Source organism: Schistocerca gregaria, chromosome 4 (assembly GCF_023897955.1).
Source record: "Schistocerca gregaria isolate iqSchGreg1 chromosome 4, iqSchGreg1.2, whole genome shotgun sequence".
In the NCBI taxonomy this organism is placed as follows: domain Eukaryota; kingdom Metazoa; phylum Arthropoda; class Insecta; order Orthoptera; family Acrididae; genus Schistocerca; species Schistocerca gregaria.
In genome coordinates this window covers 509721849-509742543 of record NC_064923.1, presented here as the reverse complement: position 1 = coordinate 509742543, position 20695 = coordinate 509721849, and the positions used below count along the sequence as shown (strand labels likewise).

The 20695-nt window shown below is 42.6% G+C and overlaps 1 protein-coding gene across 1 annotated transcript in view; it reads right to left on the bottom strand.

Moving 5' to 3' along the window:
* LOC126267439 (locomotion-related protein Hikaru genki-like) overlaps positions 1-20695 on the bottom strand; it is a 422288-nt gene that overhangs the window by 264994 nt on the left and 136599 nt on the right. The window contains exon 3 of the mRNA XM_049972705.1: positions 3140-3231. Coding sequence (XP_049828662.1) covers positions 3140-3231 — 92 coding nt within the window. The remainder of the gene's footprint in view (positions 1-3139; positions 3232-20695) is intronic.

Here is a 20695-nt window from a genome sequence, read left to right as displayed (position 1 = left end):
TTGTATGATACTACTTTAAATCACCGGTTCCGACTTATTCCTGTGAGTTCGAAAAAATTGTTGGATGTGTGGAGATTGGTTGGATGCTAGTCTGTGCGACTGACTGGCTGCCGCATTTCACTACGGTATAAAGACGCACTCAACACTTCTCGGGCGATACCCGTCCTACTCCAGGAGTAGTTCCCTTTTCGTTACCTGTTATAGTTTTTGAGGAAATTTGTACGTTGCTCATTGTCTCGAATGTCTTATGCACCAATGGTTGTATATTAAGTATATATGAATTTACCTTTTTTTCCTTCCTGTCGCCAAGTTGCAAATATATTTGAAGGTTTCTTTTATTTATATGATGTCGCCGAGGTGGGCAAATATTATCTTGCGACTGACAACTGTCTTTACATATTGATCTCTATGTTTTTTCTCATTTTCTGCTACTTCTGGCCTTGCTGGCATGCTGCGCTTCTTAGTAGTAGAAACAGTATAAGGTAGGACGAACAGGACTACCAACAGAAGTTAGACGCATCTGCGTTCTTACAAAAAACTCCTCACTTATGTGACCACGGTGGTAAAAAACCCATATTTGGACTTAAACTGGAACTTTCCTTCGGTCTTCCTTCGTAAGGTGGAGAAAGTACTGTTGGGATACAGGGCGATTCTTATCAACGTTTATAAACGTTAAAATCGACCTAGTTGACGCCGAGGCAAGTAATTTAATATAAGACGCGTGGGGCTTCAAATTTCGGGGAATATTCCAAAAAACAGGTGAGAAATGTTGAACATGTGACATCTCCAGGTTACGTACCTGGCCGCACCTGTTCCACTGAGGACAGCGTTAAGCGTCGCTCCGCTAAGCTAAATTTAAACTGATTCATTGTTGTCTTGTATTACCACTCCTCGAGTTCTGCTATCGGATAATGAAAGAATGAAAACAGATTAATCTAGCGAAGTGATGTGAAGCACTGCCTCTACGGGCGAGGGTACGATCGGCAGTCCCAACCATAGCACGCCCAACAAGGTAGACCATCGGGACTCACAAGGAATACGGGGCGCGCAACGAACTTGCGACGTCATACCAGTCGGCTTCTCTACCACACTTATCGAGCTCTCGGTGCCGTGCAGAGCACACGGTAAAATAATACGTAACTGAAATGGTACCAACGAAAGGACATAACTCTGGCTACGCTGTCAACAGCTATCATGCATTTAAACGCGCAGACAGAATTGTTGAACTCTTCTGAAATACACTCCTGGAAATTGAAATAAGAACGCCTTGAATTCATTGTCCCAGGAAGGGGAAACTTTATTGACACATTCCGGCGGTCAGATACATCACATGATCACACTGACAGAACCACAGGCACATAGACACAGGCAACAGAGCATGCACAATGTCGGCACTAGTACAGTGTATATCCACCTTTCGCAGTAATGCAGGCTGCTATTCTCCCATGGAGACGATCGTAGAGATGCTGGATGTAGTCCTGTGGAACGGCTTGCCATGCCATTTCCACCTGGCGCCTCAGTTGGACCAGCGTTCGTGCTGGACGTGCAGACCGCGTGAGACGACGCTTCATCCAGTCCCAAACATGCTCAATGGGGGACAGATCCGGAGATCTTGCTGTGCCAGGGTAGTTGACTTATACTTCCTAGAACACGTTGGGTGGCACGGGATACATGCGGACGTGCATTGTCCTGTTGGAACAGCAAGTTCCCTTGCCGGTCTAGGAATGGTAGAACGATGGGTTCGGTGACGGTTTGGATGTACCGTGCACTATTCAGTGTCCCCTCGATGATCACCAGAGGTGTACGGCCAGTGTAGGAGATCGCTCCCCACACCATGATGTCGGGTCGTATGCAGTGTGCCTCGGTCGTATGCAGTCCTGATTGTGGCGCTCACCTGCGCGGCGCCAAACACGCATACGACCGTCATTGGCACCAAGGCAGAAGCGACTCTCATCGCTGAAGACGACACGTCTCCATTCGTCCCTCCATTCACGCCTGTCGCGACACCACTGGAGGTGGGCTGCACGATGTTGGGGCGTGAGCGGAACACGGCCTAACGGTGTGCGGGACCGTAGCACAGCTTCATGGAGACGGTTGCGAATGGTCCTCGCCGATACCCCAGGAGCAACAGTGTCCCTAATTTGCTGGGAAGTGGCGGTGCGGTCCTCTATGGGACTGCGTAGGATCGTACGGTCTTGGCATGCATCCGTGCGTCGCTGCAGTCCGGTCCCAGGTCGACGGGCACGTGCACCTTCCGCCGACCACTGGCGACAACATCGATGTACTGTGGAGACCTCACGCCCCACGTGTTGAGCAATTCGGCGGTACGTCCACCCGGCCTCCCGCATGCCCACTATACGCCCTCGCTCAAAGTCCGTCAACTGCACATACGGTTCACGTCCACGCTGTCGCGGCATGCTACCAGTGTTAAAGACTTCGATGGAGCTTCGTATGCCACGGCAAACTGGCTGACACTGACGGCGGCGTTGCAGAAATGCTGCGCAGCTAGCGCCATTCGACGGCCAACACCGCGGTTCCTGGGGTGTCCGCTGCGCCATGCGTGTGATCATTGCTTGTACAGCCCTCTCGCAGTGTCCGGAGCAATTATGGTGGGTCTGACACACCGGTGTCAATGTGTTCTTTTTTCCATTTCCAGGAGTGTAGTTGCTCGCTTGCCGCCAGAGACGGTTGCTGGCATTCGCAAACTTGCAGTGTTACGTATAGTGACGTACTCGGTACGTCCTGTCTTTCTAGCGGCCCACTTACGTCATCTGGTGACGCCACTTGTTCAATATTTGTCATCCACTTTTGGGGTATTTCCCAACGTTTTTCCCCGCATGTGTCGCATCTTAAATTACCTGTCTCAGCATCATCTATGTCACATCAAGGGTTTTTAAACGTTAATATCAATCACCCCGTATATATATATATATATATATATATATATATATATATATATATCCCTGCTCTGCACAGTACAGAGATTTGAGATATATGAAAGGTCTCTCGACTAGATTTCCAAGTAAAATTAAGCGTTTCGTTTCATGGAGAAACTTAGCAGCAGAAGGCGGGAGCTAGCGCCTCTAAAAGCATGCTGATGTTCACAAGACACAGATGCGAAGAGCGGTGTTCTTCTCACCATAATGGAGATGTTGCGGTAGAAGACGACCAAGTTGGGAGGCGTCGCGCCCAGGTGACAGTTACGGAACAGCGGCTGGAAGTGGCTGCTGTCTGCAACACAACACACAAACAGTGACTCTCTTTAAGCTATCTCCTGCTGCAAGCCTTATTTAACTACCTACATGTTCCATAGATCATTAGAACGACTCTGCTATCCAAATGATGTGGAACGAGTCGGTTTACGGGATACGGATACATCATTAGTGTTAAAATTAATGAAATCTTAATGAACACCTTATCATTCTACTCCTACCCAAGCAACTAAACTTAAAAACAAGTTTCTTTTTAAAAAGAAGCATTCATTCTAAGAGACAAACTCATTTCAGTTCTTGGAATACAGACACATATTCTTAACACTTGTGCTTATTAACCTCTAGACTGGATTGATTGTGAAGTTGGTGTATAAATTTTTATGCCACACAGATAACGTCTACGTTACTTCAGACAGCTACCTTGCACAGCAGTCTGTGCTACCTTCTCTAAATGATAGCCCTCTGTTGCTCCCTCGATTTCTTGAGTAGGTGGACACGTCACTAAGCAGACCTATAAATCCAAGACGGTTTTATGCGTAGCTACCATAACGTTTGTTGTGCTGCTCATCATCTAGCAAAGTTTAGATTTTAAAATGTGTACGTTTTTATGAACATTGTACTTATATTGGGATTATCAACTTTGTGACACTGTTTGTGATATTGTTATTGTAACCACAGCAACTTCTGTTTAGTTTTCACTTTTATAACTGATTATCTTGTGCACGACCTATTGGCTGGAATTAGTATATCGCGATGGTTGTGGGAGTGCACGGACAGCTATAAGTCGCCTTATGATTTTAGATGTCGAGAGACATGCTGTAGCAGATATGGCTTACTTCGACGAGTTACTCACTATAACGACTTTGTGGTGGTTAATACTGTCTGACGGCTTAGATACCACTTACAGTGAAAGAATGTTAATTGGTACTACTGGATTTATCGCGCCGTAAATCGGTAATTTCAGAAATTTAAAAATAGTGGATATGTTGATATACGCCGTTTTAAAGTTATATGCTACCACGTGATGACACAGTGGTAGAACTAATATTGTATAACAGAGCATTTGTAGTAGTTTTGTGGTGGCTGTACTTACGTCTTATATAGAAGTTGTGAAGCTCAGACGGCTGACATATCGTATTTCATTTCTCTCTCTGTTTTTCCACGTAACCTCTCTAAAATACTATTACATTTAACTTTCATTCATTCCTTTTTTTCTTTTCCTGTGAGTGTGAGCGTCTCTCTCTCTCCCTCTGTGTGTGTGTGTGTGTGTGTGTGTGTGTGTGTGTGTGTGTGTGTTCCTTTAGCTTTAGGCTCCTCATTAGGGTGGTTATTAGTACCCTTGTTAAATTAATTACTGATCAGTGATGTTAAACCATCTACAACATAAAACACGGAAAGATATATGCCCAGTTAAAATCGCACACTATTACTCCCATATCAGCCACGTTAATTTGCATATATACATTGTCACTGCAACTAAAAGTTATTAGCATTCCTATTGTTCTAAAACATTTCCAAACATAAATATCTAAAGACTGAGATGGCTAAAGCAAGAGCACGGAATATAGTGGCCTGTTCATCTCTTAAAAAATGGCTGAGTCATCCACTCTGGTAAGAAATTAAAGTCCCTTCTAATCAATTAAGCGAGCAAGTCAAATATTTTACACGTTTTTAACAGCTGCGCAGCGTAAGTCTCTCTGTCAGCTAAAGTAATGGAGGAATCCATAGGTAAATTAAAGGCTGGCTGCTTGTCTGAGGGTACAATGAAATGAGTTATAATCCTTGTTGTGGGAACAAAGGGCTTTAATAGACTACTTCATCTTAAAATGATTTTTCCCATAACTTCCCTTGAATTATAAGTTGCATGTATTTGTTAGGATCAAAACTTCATTATAGGAACAAGTGGATTATACACTTTTCCATTTCTATGTAGGTGGCATTCATTCAGGACCTAATGAAACCCTTGGCATCAGAACAACGATAATCTCGGTAATACTTTTAGTAAAGTAAATAATATGGAATGGAATTATGTACTGTGACTCCCGAAGAAGAAAGCCAGTGGTTCGAAAACCAACACAAATAAGTTGATGTACCAAGGCTGATAACCCTTATACATTGTAACGTTTTATTATTACTGATATGGAAACCCGATCTGCCAATGTGATAAATGATGAATCCTTTCCATTCCAGTGTACCATAGGAGTAAATTTCTGTTTCTCAGCTTTACCCATTTTCGGTCATAATTTCCTCTGGTGTCATTCCCATAATTCTGATGTCCACGTGGTTATTATTCCGTTTGTGGTACTCTCCACTACTTCATTTAATCATTCAGAATTGCACTTTTCAAGATTTGTTTTCCATAAGAAGAACTGCTTAGTAATGTCTAATGCATCTTGCTCGCAGTTCAGACCAGCGGCGCATGAAGTTTCACGGAACTAAGTGGTTTCATAGCGCTTTCGGCGGCATGTTTAATGTGTATGGTGAAACATCACCTCTGTCATCAGCGTAACGATTCACTCTTAAATGTTGATATCTAATTCGTTTTCTCGTAAATGTGGTTACATTGTGAAGTGAAGGACTTTAAATAACATTTCAGCACAGAAACAATTTGTACAGCTTCAATTCGACACAAGACAATAGGGTTTGTTTCAATGTAGTAATTTCAGTTAACCGTCATTATTTCAATGATTAGTTGCAAGTTTCAGGACTCTTAATTGGAATACTTCCCAGCACTATACGGATAATTATCGATTTAGAATGACTACAACAATCATTTTCAGATAACACAGAAGAAAGAGAAAAATTGCCTTTCAGTGTGGTCATGGCCCATGCTTGTATTACACCGTGTCTACTATGCACTCCTGCAGAAAAGTGGCGACATCTGGTGATTAACAATAATTTTAGCATTATTTTGGTATTATTTGCACTTATTTATCCACAACATAGAAATGAAATTTCTCCTCTTCGTCGTTATATAACTTAGGAAAATACAACCTGATAATTAAGTCTATTCCAGTACAGTTTTTCTGAATTTTACGTTGATTTTGAAATTAACAATTTGCAGCGAGTTTATGTAATTTTTCTCCATTACGTCATGTTATGGTAACTAGTGGTAACTACACTACTGGAAATGGAAAAAAGAACACATTGACACCGGTGTGTCAGACCCACCATACTTGCTCCGGACACTGCGAGAGAGCTGTACAAGCAATGATCACACGCACGGCACAGCGGACACACCAGGAACCGCGGTGTTGGCCGTCGAATGACGCTAGCTGCGCAGCATTTGTGCACCGCCGCCGTCAATGTCAGCCAGTTTGCCGTGGCATACGGAGCTCCATCGCAGTCTTTAACACTGGTAGCATGCCGCGACAGCGTGGACGTGAACCGTATGTGCAGTTGACGGACTTTGAGCGAGGGCGTATAGTGGGCATGCGGGAGGCCGGGTGGACGTACCGCCGAATTGCTCTACAAGTGGGGCGTGAGGTCTCCACAGTACATCGATGTTGTCGCCAGTGGTCGGCGGAATGTGTACGTGCCCGTCGACCTGGGACGGGACCGCAGCGACACACGGATGCACGCCAAGACCGTAGGATCCTACGCAGTGCCGTCGGGGACCGCACCGCCACTTCCCAGCAAATTAGGGACACTGTTGCTCCTGGGGTATCGGCGAGGACCATTCGCAATCGTCTCCATGAAGCTGGGCTACGGTCCCGCACACCGTTAGGCCGTCTTCCGCTCACGCCCCAACATCGTGCAGCCCGCCTCCAGTGGTGTCGCGACAGGCGTGAATCGAGGGACGAATGGAGACGTGTCGTCTTCAGCGATGAGAGTCGCTTCTGCCTTGGTGCCAATGATGGTCGTATGCGTGTTTGGCGCCGTGCAGGTGAGCGCCACAATCAGGACTGCATACGACCGAGGCACACAGGGCCAACACCCGGCATCATGGTGTGGGGAGCAATCTCCTACACTGGCCGTACACCTCTGGTGATCGTCGAGAGGACACTGAATAGTGCACAGTACATCCAAACCGTAATCGAACCCATCGTTCTACCATTCCTAGACCGGCAAGGGAACTTGCTGTTCCAACAGGACAATGCACGTCCGCATGTATCCCGTGCCACCCAACGTGCTCTAGAAGGTGTAAGTCAACTACCCTGGCCAGCAAGATCTCCGGATCTGTCCCCCATTGAGCATGTTTGGGACTGGATGAAGCATCGTCTCACGCGGTCTGCACGTCCAGCACGAACGTAGGTCCAACTGAGGCGCCAGGTGGAAATGGCATGGCAAGCCGTTCCACAGGACTACATCCAGCATCTCTACGATCGTCTCCATGGGAGAATAGCAGCCTGCATTGCTGCGAAAGGTGGATATACACTGTACTAGTGCCGACATTGTGCATGCTCTGCTGACTGTGTCTATGTGCCTGTGTTTCTGTCAGTGTGATCATGTGATGTATCTGACCCCAGGAATGTGTCAATAAAGTTTCCCCTTCCTGGGACAATAAATTCACGGTGTTCTTATTTCAATTTCCAGGAGTGTAGTCCTCTTCATGTTTGGTTCTTAAGTTGTATGTTCTTGTATGTCATCTTTTGGTTGTAATTGGCCACCACGATGATGGTGGGCAGGCACGCTCAGTGATCTGTCTACATGTGATTTTATACGCCGACAGACATGCTTTGGCGATAACTAGGATATTTTGACAAGTTACAATACAACTTTCTGATGGCTGCCCCCCCCCCTACACATGCCGATGTCTGGTTTAGAAATACGTGATTGACTTTCTCTGTTTGGACGAATTACGTATAGTGCGAAATCATTTTAAAATATATGTGTACCTTACTGCTAAAATAAAATCATTATTTCACACTGATTTCTGACAGAAGCATTATTTTAGAAGCATGAAGCTACCACTCCAGGGAATTATTTTAAAGTGAAAATAGGTGACAGGGTAGATCAGGCAGGGGTGCTATCGACGAGGGGACTCCGAACTGCTACACAGCTCAGTTGTGTCAGAGATTTTGTTGGTGGATAACCCACTGTAAAGTCATCTTTCGCAACGCCCTTACTTCAATGTCCTATGGTTTCATAGCGCACTGATTCCTTGATGATTTTTTTCTTTTTCCGCAATGGGTCCTGTTACTAACATTAAACACTTCCACAGCCCGCTCTTGAAGTGAAGGCCCCCCTAATTTCTTTCCGTGGTTATATTTCTGTACTCACGTCACCCAGTAAGATTACTGAATGTTACAACGACGGACCCCTTTAGAAACTACGCTTCATCAAAACAGTTTTGGATACTTTTAGCTACATGTCTCGAATGTTCTTACTCTTATTATGAATTTTTGCCACGATGGTGCAATGAGATATTCAGACATGTATTACAAGCATTCAAGATAGAAAGCAGATTCAAGTAAAAAATAAAAATGCAGATCAGTTTTTTTACTTGTCTTGAAATTACTATCACTATGCGTTTACATACTTGCCTAAAATGTAAATTTATGTCACACAGTTGAGGAAACGGAAAGCAATTTAGAAATGGATAAAATCTGTACGTTTAAGTGTAACCCAAGGAAGAGAGATTCACAGATGAAACGAAGGCTTTGTATTATCGTGTTATTGACAGGAAAAATTAATACCACTTTTCTTAGCATAGTTTACCTTGTAAATCTAAATTTTACATTTGCTTCGTTGGATACTTTGAGCATGAATATTGCTTAATGCGTATAGGAGGCGGAATGTGTTCAAATGTGCGTGAAATCTTATGAGACTTAACTACTAAGGTCATTAGTCCCTAAGCTTACACACTACTTAACGTAAATTATCCTAAGGACAAACACACACACACACACCCATGCCCGAGGTTGGACCGGAAACTCCGCCGGGACCAGCCGCGCAATCCGTGACTGCAGCGCCTTAGACCGCTCTTTTTTTTCTTTTTTTAATCTTATTTTCTTCGCTTTTGTTCGTTGAATCTGTTCGGGGCGGACGTCGTAAGACACCCGTTTAAGTTTGTTCATTGATCGGTTAACTCAGTTTTTTTTATTATTATTATTACAGAGGGAAGCTAACCCTCTGACCGAACATGCTGAGCTACCGAACCGGCGTTTTCCTACTTGACTTTCCCGAGCAAGAGAGGCTGAGCGCACGCTAGAGACGTCCGCTCGGCTAATCCCGCGCGGCGAATGTGAGTGTACAGAAGTATACAACGGTGCGACCGACAGCCCAGTAACAACGCGCATACGAGAACACGAGCGTAACCGGAAATCTGAAAGCCTGCGCCAAGAAAATAATAGCGAAACCTGCATACTTGTCAAGTATTCGAGTTTGAGAAAAGGCTAGATCAGAGAAGTGATCGACACTGTAAAACGTCTCAACAACGTGAATAGATAGGATGGACTCTGGCTCGTCCCATCCTGGCTGCCAGCCATGAGAGCCCAACGGGCCGCACAAACAACAAGTGACTCGAGCGCTACCGGCGAGTAATTGTTGCCGTACGGTCCGCATCCAGCAAGGAGAAAGGAGTCCGTAGTCCATTCGCTCATGACTTCTAATCGCAGCACACAATGTAAGAAGCAGTAGACAACAGCACATCCCACTCCCTCCAGTGCAGTAACATATTACTATACTGTTCCCACTCCTTCAGCACTAATAAAACAGGTATATGAATGTTTTTGTAACCATTAGGCAATGTCATGCTCAGTACGCAATCATGAAAGAATAATATATAAGTAACTCTTGGCAGAAACTACACAACAATAGACCCGGAAGAAGGCCACTGTAACGGTGACTGAAATATTGGCTTCACCAGTAACAGTTTCTTTCTTTCTATTTTTTTTTTTTTTTGCCAATATGCCACTGTACCATACCCAGAAAACTATGTTAACAGACTCTGGCGCGAAAGCGTATTCAGTTTATAATATTATCTCATACTAGCGAGTAGAAATGTTCTTCCACATACAGTATTTTAACTGAATAAACTGGTATTCTCTACCTCAGCTTTACCTTCGATTGCTAAGTGCACTCTGGGTGTTGCACATTCCACCCTGTAATTCGATACACGGAGTGGGAAAATTTTTATCTGCGTTTGTAGAAAGAAAATGGAAGCTCACTTAGATCTATATTCAGTTATGCGTACTGGTAAATCGACCGAATTTCCACAGTTCCGTTAGACGTAACTGCCAGGGAAAAGCAAAACCGCTAAATTACAGATTTTTCTTAACTTTTCCACCAGCATTAGTTTGTCTTACGTGGAAATGTGCAAACTACACGGAAAATTGAAGATCTGATCAGTTGACTTAGTAGCAGCTGCGGAGAGCTCCGCCTACCACCCTCCGAGGAAGCCATGGGTCTTACGATGGTTATACAAATATAACCGAAACCGGTTACTTATGTTTTTGAGACATAAGTGTTGTGATCAAGACTGAACTTTAGTTAAAAGATTTTATGGATGCTTTTCAGGTGTTAGTAACGTAAAATAGCGAAATTTACGTACCGAAACCAAAATAAAAAAGATTGAATTTTCGTTAATGTGGTGTTTGTGTAGGCTGTACAATGTCCACTGTGGTTTGTTATTTATTGTTTCCTTAGAAAGGCTACTAATAAAACACGGCAGCCTTTAACAGACGTGACCACAAACGTTTGAATATACGTGGCTTAGAATCTGTTGCGTTCTTTTCCCCGGTTGTGTATTAAGAAGGAACCCAATCACAGAGTTAGGAGGGCAAGGAGATACATTCTTCACTTGACACAGATGAATATTTACTGAAAAGAACTTTCGTCTTGTTATATTGTCACATGCTGCACAATAACGTGTGAAATTTTATTTATGTATCTTTCTACAGTAATCAGGTAGCGCACGGTTTTTTAGTATAGGCAAACTCCTATACCAAGCCGTCATGATTTTCATGTTTTTTACGTGGATTTCTATAATAGGCAAACTCCTATACCAAGCCGGCATCATTTTCATATTTTTGACGTATTATACCCAACGAAAATTGAATTAAAATTGATTTGTACCCATCAAAGATTAATTAATAAGACTCTGTACTTTTCTGCATCGAAATATATTCTCCGCAAGCCACAATATGATGAGTGGGGGAGGGTACCTTGTACCATAAGTAATAGTTTCCTTTCATGTTGCACTCGCAAACACAGAGAAAATAAACGACAGTATGTTCCTCCATACGAGCTCTAATTCGTCTTTCCTTTCTTCGCGGTCCTTAGGCGAATCAACGTTGCCAGCTGTAGAAATATTCGGCTGTGAATTGCAGATGCCGGTTCTCTATATTTTCTCAAGAGTGTCTCGCAAAAACAAGGTCGTCTTTCCTTGAATGATTCCCTTTTGAGTTCACGAAGCATCCCTGTAAGACTTGGGTGCTGATCAGATCTACCGATAACATATTTAGCAGCATGCGTCTGAATTTCTTCGATCTTCGATAAGTTCCTTTAATCCGACCTGGTGGGATCTCAAACATTTCATTAATGAAGAATGGGTTGCACTAGGGTCCCATAAGTGGTCCGCTATACAGACCAGCCCCACTTTCCTAAAATTATCTCGAATCGAACATCCACTTTCCTTACTAAAGTCCTTACCTTCTCGTGCTACTTCATGTCGCTTTGGAACGCTATACCCAGACATTTAAATGACATGTCTTTGTCACCCAGCATGCTACTAATACTGTATTCGGAAATAAAACTTTTCTACATTAAGAGGCAGATGGCATTCATAGCGCCAAAGAGAATTCCGTCTGTGTCGTCCAATAGCCTCTGGCAGCCCCTGAACGACACCTTCCCATACCATACAGCGTCATCAGAAAAGAGTCGTAGATTGCTGCTATCCGTGACCGTGATATCAATTGTGTATTTACGTACTTATTTTGAGGGTGATCAAGCAGTAGGACGCGCCAAAACTGCAGTCTGCTTCAAATACACAAGAGTGATAGAACAATGGAGCTAAGTAAAACTGCATGCCAGGACGAAAATCGAACCTGGAACCATACCTTCCGCAGGCAATAATATAACCAACAGAGCTATCCAGGACATATCAAAGCTGTGACGGCGAGTCGTGACTGGATTGCGCAGCTGGTAACAGCATTGCCTGCTAAAGGGAATGCCCCAGGTTCGATCTCCGACCTGGTACAGCATTAATCTGCTAGGTAGTTTCAAACCAGCATATACTCAGCTGAAAAATGAAAGATTCTACAAAATATGGTTTTCGAAGATTACCGATTGACAGTGCTTCAGATTTTCTGCACAACAACCACATAAGGAGAAAATTAACAGTATATTTTACACGAAAAAGTGATACGCTAAAGGGTCGTGTATGGATGATGACACGTTTGTTGGATGATGGCCAAAAGGAACTGCGAAAAGTGCAAACTTGGTGATTTTATAATTTTTTCAAAAGGACTGAAACTCCTATGAGCGCTGTTTGTTATTACAGGCAAGAAGCAGATCCATTACGCGAAGACTAGATCTACGTAGCAAACGAACCTCTGGGTGAAAACCAGAAACGCCTGCAGCCATTGTACGTTACATTAACTTTTTTCTTGTCATAGCTTAAAGAAGTGATATAATGTGAATCTTGCACACGTTTCCTTGTGGTTATGTACCTGATTTGGCGCTGTGAAACTTGCCTCGATCTTAACGAATCAATTTTGATCATTTCTTCTGACTAGTTTGAAGCTGCTCGCCAGTCTCATAATTCTTAAAATGCCACTTGGAACCAAAGATATCTACTATTTGCTGATTATGTTCCAATCTTATCTCCCCCCTACAGTCTTTAGCTTCTTCAGCCCACTTGAGTACCGCGGAAGATATTCCTTGATGTCATAGTACATGTCCGGTCATAGTTTGCCTTCTTATGTGCTATGTTTTCTATGCTCCTTTTAATTTTCTTCCTCTACAGTTCTGCAACTCAAGTCCTTGAATTCTCCTCTTCCCCGTTTTTCCATAACCCACTATTCTCCCACATACAATTCTTTGTTCAAAACATACATTCTCAGAAATTTCTTCCTCAAATCGAGTAATGTGTTTAACACTAGAAAAGTATATTTTAGCAAGAATGAACTTTTTTGTCAGACAGTGCATATACGTGAATGTTGAAATTTCGTGTAGGTTTTCACGGTGTTTACTAAATACAGTGAGCGCCTTCCTTTCTTCATTAAGCTCCATAGATTTCTTCTGTTAACTTTACTGAGGGTTTTTCCAAATCAAGAACTGCGGAGTTCGTCTATCGATTAAATTCTGCGTATTTATTTATGATATGTTTCATCACATAGAGTTCGTCTACTGTACACCTTTCTCTACGGAAGCCCATTTCATCTCCACTTAATAAACACACCAATATTAATTTTCTGGTTTTGTTTACGATTCTTGAAACTAAGCAAAAACATTCATAGAACTGTTATGTAGAAACACTTACAGCTACCAACAGGTATAAACGGCTATTGGTATCAGATTGTTGCAGCAGTCTCTAGTAAAAGTCACAAATTTGCATCATGTATAATTAACTACGATGGAATCAATTAATCAAGCCTGAAAACACCTACACAATTATCAGCAAGTACTGTGGAAGCACGTCTGTAAAGCACTACACCTAATCTTCAGCCTCATGTATCCAAATAGGAGTTTTGTGTTAATATTATTAATGAAGTTAATGATTAACTGTCTGTTCAATATTTTGCCCCTTATTCTAATTTAGTACCACTGAGAATAAGTTCAAAAGCAAGATCGAATGCAGTAAATAAGATGCACGGCTTTAGATAGTCATCTACGGCATAACAATTTTATTTCACCTGCTATTTGTATTTTTGTGTCCTCTCTTGGCACTGGATAAGATTCTGTATTTTTTACATACTGTGTGTAGTATGTAGATTGCCAAGTTCGGAGAGTGACCAGCGCCAAAAGATGCATTTTTGAAAAAAAACATGTTTCGTGTGTAAAATTTAAATTTTACCCTGAAATTATGAATTTTTGAATCGTTGGGGGCAATTAGCCGTCTACACAGGTATATAAATCGTGGGGTCAGTCTTATTTGATGTGTCTTGCTTGGTTGCGTAGTATCTTCGGTTCAGTTGTTGGGTCACTCTGGTCAGGCACGGTTAGCTATGGCGAGTCTGTGAGATGTATATGTAACGCATTATTCGAGGCCACACAGTTTCATCCTAAGCCATTCCTCAAGTTGTTACCCACAGCCGACAAATATTAGGAAAAGAATATTTTTTGTTCCCACAGCTGTACAGCTTTATTTACTCTCTACTGGTTTCGATAAAAAGATACCTTAGTTTGCCTTAATTGACACAGATATATTTTTCACCACGTGATTGCAACATATCTCCTGCGAAGGTGGTAGTCAATACCGAAACCCTACCGGTGTCCGTATATAAGACTGCCACATTCCCACACATCGGATCGGGTTGGAAAGTCCAGCTGCATGACCACTTCGCTTGCCTGATCTCAGGCTTATCAAAAGGGTCGTGTGCATAACAGGAGTTCCTGACGAAGAATCACTTCTTGGCAGAAACAGTTCTTGCCAATGTACTTGCAGCATCTAGCGAAGTTTATGCTATATGCCTGTGTCCAAGAATTTTCTACAAAGATGTTATGCATGTACTCAATACTGTACTCTCGACTTCCAACACTTCTGTAAAGTAGAAAATTGCTGAGCTAACAAACTATTTTTAATGACCTTAAAATGCATGTCTGTTGATCGTCCTTGTTTTCTCTGTCATCCAGTGATTTCAGTGACAATGGATCATTTCGAGACCATACGTTCCTGCTCCAAAGTTGTTGTATTTAGCTAATTCAATTTGTGTTCAAATTTCTGAATCACCTTGTATTTCAACATTTGACTGAATGACTGCAATGATTATATTTATTTAGTAGCAAACCATTACTTTCATTATGGTTGAGTTAAGCACATAAGGACTTCGAATTTAAACTTAGGGTTTAAATTACAATTTTTTTTATATATATCTGAAATAATAAGCTTTACACCACGCTGATTCGCATGTGGCTATTTGGAATGTGATACTGTTTTCAAACAGTTAATTTATAGTGGGTTTCATTAATTTCCTTTCTGTGCGAATTCAGATTTCTCGCTGAAGGAATGTTTTGAATATTTATCGGGTATTCACCCGAAGATTTAGGAACCAGGTTTTAAATTGTAAGACATTTCCAGGGGCAGATGTGGACTCTGACCACAATCTGTTGGTTATGACCTGTAGATTAAAACTGAAGAAACTACAAAAAGGTGCGAATTTAAGGATATGGGACCTGGATAAACTAAAAGAACCAGAGGTTGTACGGAGTTTCAAGGAGAGCATAAGGGAGCAATTGACAGGAATGTGGGAAAGAAATACAATAGAAGAAGAATGGGTAGCTTTGAAGGATGAAGTAGTGAAGACAGCAGAGGATCAAGTAGGTAAAAAGACGAGGGCTAATAGAAATCCTTGGGTAACAGAAGAAATATTGAATTTAATTGATGAAAGGAGAAAATATAAAAATGCAGTAAATGAAGCAGGCAAAAAGGAATACAAACGTCTCAAAAATGACATCGACAGGAAGTGCAAAATGGCTAAGCAGGGATGGCTAGAGGACAAATGTAAGGATGTAGAGGCTTATCTCACTAGGGGTAAGATAGATACTGCCTACAGGAAAATTAAAGAGACGTTTGGAGAAAAGAGGACCACTTGTATGAATATTAAGAGCTCAGATGGAAACCCAGTTCTAACCAAAGAAGGGAAAGCAGAAAGGTGGAAGGAGTATATAGAGGGTCTATACAAGGGCGATATACTTGAGGACAATATTATGGAAATGGAAGAGGATGTAGATGAAGATGAAATGGGAGATACGATACTGCGTGAAGAGTTTGACAGAGCACTGAAAGACCTGAGTCGAAACAAGGCCCTGGGAGTAGACAACATTCCATTAGAACTACTGATGGCCTTGGGAGAGCCAGTCCTGACAAAACTCTACCATCTGGTGAGCAAGATCTATGAGACAGGCGAAATACCCTCAGACTTCAGGAAGAATATAATAATTCCAATCCCAACGAAAGCAGGTGTTGACAGATGTGAAAATTACCGAACTATCAGTTTAATAACTCACAGCTGCAAAATACTAATGCGAGTTCTTTACAGACGAATGGAAAAACTAGTAGAAGCCGATCTCGGGGAAGATCAGTTTGGATTCCGTAGAAATGTTGGAACACGTGAGGCAATACTGACCCTACGACTTATCTTAGAAGCTAGATTAAGGAAGGGCAAACCTACGTTTCTAGCATTTGTGGACTTAGAGAAAGCTTTTGACAATGTTGACTGGAATACTCTCTTTCAAATTCGGAAGCTGGCAGGGGTAAAAAACAGGGAGCGGAAGGCTATTTACAATTTGTACAGAAACCAGATGGCAGTTATAAGAGTCGAGGGACATGGAAGGGAAGCAGTGGTGGGAAAGGGAGTGAGACAGGGCTGTAGTCTATCCCCGATGTTATTCAATCTGTATATTGAGCAAGCAGTGAAGGATACAAAAGAAAAATTCGGAGTAGGTATTAAAGTCTATGGAGAAGAAATAATAACTTTGAGGTTCGCCGATGACATCGTAATTCTGTCAGACACAGCAAAGGACATGGAAGAGCAGTTGAACGGAATGGATAGTGTCCTGAAAGGAGGATATAAGATGAACATCAACAAAAGCAAAACAAGGATAATGGAATGTAGTCGAATTAAGTCGGGTGATGCTGAGGGAATTAGATTAGGAAGTGAGACACTTAAAGTAGTAAATGAGTTTTGCTATTTGGGGAGCAAAATAACTGATGATGGTCGAAGTAGAGGGGATATAAAATGCAGACTGGCAATGGCAAGAAAAGCGTTTCTGAAGAAGAGAAATTTGTTAACATCGAGTATAGATTTAAGTGTCAGAAAGTCATTTCTGAAAGTATTTGCATGGAGTGAAGCCTTGTATGGAAGTGAATCATGGACGATAAATAGTTTGGACAAGAAGAGAATAGAAGCTTTCGAAATGTGGTGCTACAGAAGAATGCTGAAGATTAGATGGGTAGATCACATAACTAATAAGGAAGTATTGAATCGGATTGGGAAGAAGAGAAGTTTGTGGCACAACTTGACCAGAAGAAGGGGTCGGTTGGTAGGACATGTTCTGAGGCATCAAGGGATCACCAATTTAGCATTGGACGGCACCGTGGAGGCTAAAAATCGTAGAGGGAGACCAAGAGATGACTACACTAAGCAGATTCAGAAGGATGTAGGTTGCAGTAGGTACTGGAAGATGAAGAAGCTTGCACAGGATAGAGATGCATGGAGAGCTGCATCAAACCAGTTTCAGGACTGAAGACCACAACAAAAAAAAGCTGCTGGCGAAGAGTTTTCGGCTTCCAGCCGGGTGGCGGTGTCTTCCAACTGCGACGTTTCGACGAGTGACATACTCATCTTCGCCAGAAGATGATGAGTATGTCACTCGTCGAAACGTCACAGTTTGAAGACATCGCCACCCGGCTGGAAGCCCGATAACTCTTCGCCAACCCTTGCTTTTAATTCCACCGAAGATAGCTTTGACTTTTGTAGATGCTGAGTCAGTCTTTCCGACAATCATTTTTTTCGCTTTCTTCACATTTTACAAGCACCCATTTCGTCTTAGCTCCTCTGCACTTCCAGTTTATTCCATTCCTCACTGGCTTCTACTTCTGTATTGCTGAATTTCCCTCGTCACTTTTTGTTTTTCCTTCTTTCGCTATCAACAGAAGTATTTCTTCTGTTACTCATAGTTTTTTCGCAGTCACTTTCTTTGTATTTATGTTTTTTTTCCAACTTGTGTGATTCCCTTATTAGAGATGTCCATTCCCCTACAACTGTACTGAGCTATTCCCCATTTCTGTATCTATAACCTCAGAGAACTACAAGCATATGTCAACATTCCTTATTACTTCTGTATCCCTCTCCCAGAGAAGTTCAAGCGTATCTCATCATTCTGCCCCTTCATCCACAACACCTTTCCATTCACCAACGCCTGTTAAATTTTCATCTCGTTTCAAGCACTCTCTTAACCCTTCAATATCCTCATATACTTTCTCTATCTCTTCATCTTCAGCTTGCGACATCGGCGATGTGCATCTGAACTATCCTAGTCGGTGTTGGTTGGCTACTGGTTCTGATAGGAACAAGCCTGTCACTGCACAGTTGGCAGTAACTCTTTCTCTCTGCCCTACCTGTCTATTCATAACTTCGTAACGAATCCTACTGCAGTTATATCATTTTCTGTTGCTGTTTATGTTACCCTATACTTACCTGATCAGGAATCATTGTCTTCTTTCCATTTCGCTTCATTAGCCCCCACTAAATGTAGATCGACCATTTGCATTTCCGTTTTCAGATGTCCTAGCTTCCCTGCCACGTTCATACTTTTGACATTCCACTCCACGACTCGTAGAACTCTATCTTTTCGTTGGTTACTCAATTTTTTTCTCATGGGCACCTCCCCTTGACAGGCCCCTCACGAAGATCCGAATGGGGGATTATTTCGGAACCTTTTGTCAATGGAGAGGTCGTCATGACACTCTTTCAATCACAGACCACATATCCTTTGAATACACATTATGTATCTTTAATGCATCCTCATGCCGTTGATCAATGATAACTCTTCCGCCTTTAGGGGTGGTTTCCCACTCGAAAGACTGTGCCTGAACCTCTGTCTGGTCCTTCGCCCTCTTCGACTCGGCCGTCGGCACAATGAGAGTGACTTCTCATGCCGGAAGTCTTCGGCTGCCAATGTTGAGTATCAGTCTAAATTATAGCAGTACAATGTTTAGAACTCAGGACTGAGTGTGCATAGATTACTAATCAAAGACGCTACCCCTAGACCAGTGTTGCACCTGACATAGTTAGGATGAATAATTCCAGAAAATGGGGACTGCACATTATTGGTTTCCCTCTTTGTCTCTTTTGTCAGAAATTCGATGTTGATGTCCACTGTCTGATTTGCGCCTCTTCGCACGACGTCTGTCGATATGTTCTTACAAATTGTTCCCTGCTACTTCCTGGTGCCAACAGACACGATAAAACCGCAGATGTTTATATACCCGGAGGACAACCATTTTTCCGCCAAATATTTTGCCAATACGTGGGTCAAGATGTGGGTTATTAGTTATATATTCCGTGACTGACCTACATCCCACCTCGACTTTTGGACCTGTTTACAACGAGCCCATGAAGAATTTGAACATGCAGCACGTTACCGAATGTACTTGCAAACTGCCTTCGATTGGTGCTTGTTATATCTCAGCCAGCTGGGGAGTGCCTGGAACTAAGGGTATCTCCCCTCCCCCCCCCCCCTCCCCTCTCTCAGGCGATATCAAAGTTAAACCCACCTATAATTTATTCTAGCCCCGACTTCCTCGTATGAGAGAGCGCGTCGTAAACGTGTGGCTTTCTCCTTTTTCTTTTCTCTTACCCACTCTTTGTTTCTTTCTATGTATCTTGCACTTTGTTGATTCTAGTGTTTTCCACTTTTTTGTGCCACGTAGATTCGGTGGCTGTGAGTGGCACAGTGTGGCCAGGCCTCTGACTTCGACTCCTACCCACTCTGCCCCTTGAACCCCCAACAGTACATTCCTTACGAAACAATTGTAAAGCAACTGCTAAAATAAAAAAATAAAAAATCGGTATATCACGTGTCCATGGAAGGCAACGCTCCCGAGCTGCGGTCTCGGTGTGGCACACAATTTTAATCTGGTAGGAAGTTTCACTGTTGCTGTTGTTTTGATAATACAGGTTTACAAGTAGAACTGTGGTTAAGTTTCTCCAGGCCCATTTTAACGGTCTGCAACGGTAATGCACACCGATGCTTGTGTTTCATTCCTACGCCACCGTACCAGCACCGGCACCTAAGAGTAGGTCATGGCACTAACACTACTAACAACGCAACTCTTTCAATGCACAGTCTGAACTTCATTGCTTTCAAGTTGGGTAAATAGCTTTCCGTCTACACTGGCTCAATTAGCGAAAGGTTAATTATAAGTATCGGTACATTTCTGATTGCGTCATATGTTCACAATTTCACCAGGTTGCATTCTGCCTCGCTGTGGACGGTAGTCGTAATGTTTTCGCTCATCAATTTATGTGTACAATTATTTTGTTAGAATAGCTGCAGATCGATAATTTTGTGACTTTGCACAGTTCATCATTAGAAATTCTTTATTAGAAAATGTAAGGATAAAATACATTGACCAACAAAACAATCTTCCCTGATCAAAACAAGGACTAATTAAATGACGACCTACTGAAACCCTCAGCTGCCGACAGGTGTTGTTGATATACCTCGATGTGGACAGCTGAAAATATGTGCCCCGACCGGGACTCGAACCCGGGATGTCCTGCTTACATGGCAGCCGATCTATCCATTTTTTTAAAATCTCATTTTGTTCGCTTTTGATCGTTGCATCTGCTCGGGGCGGACGTCGTAAGACA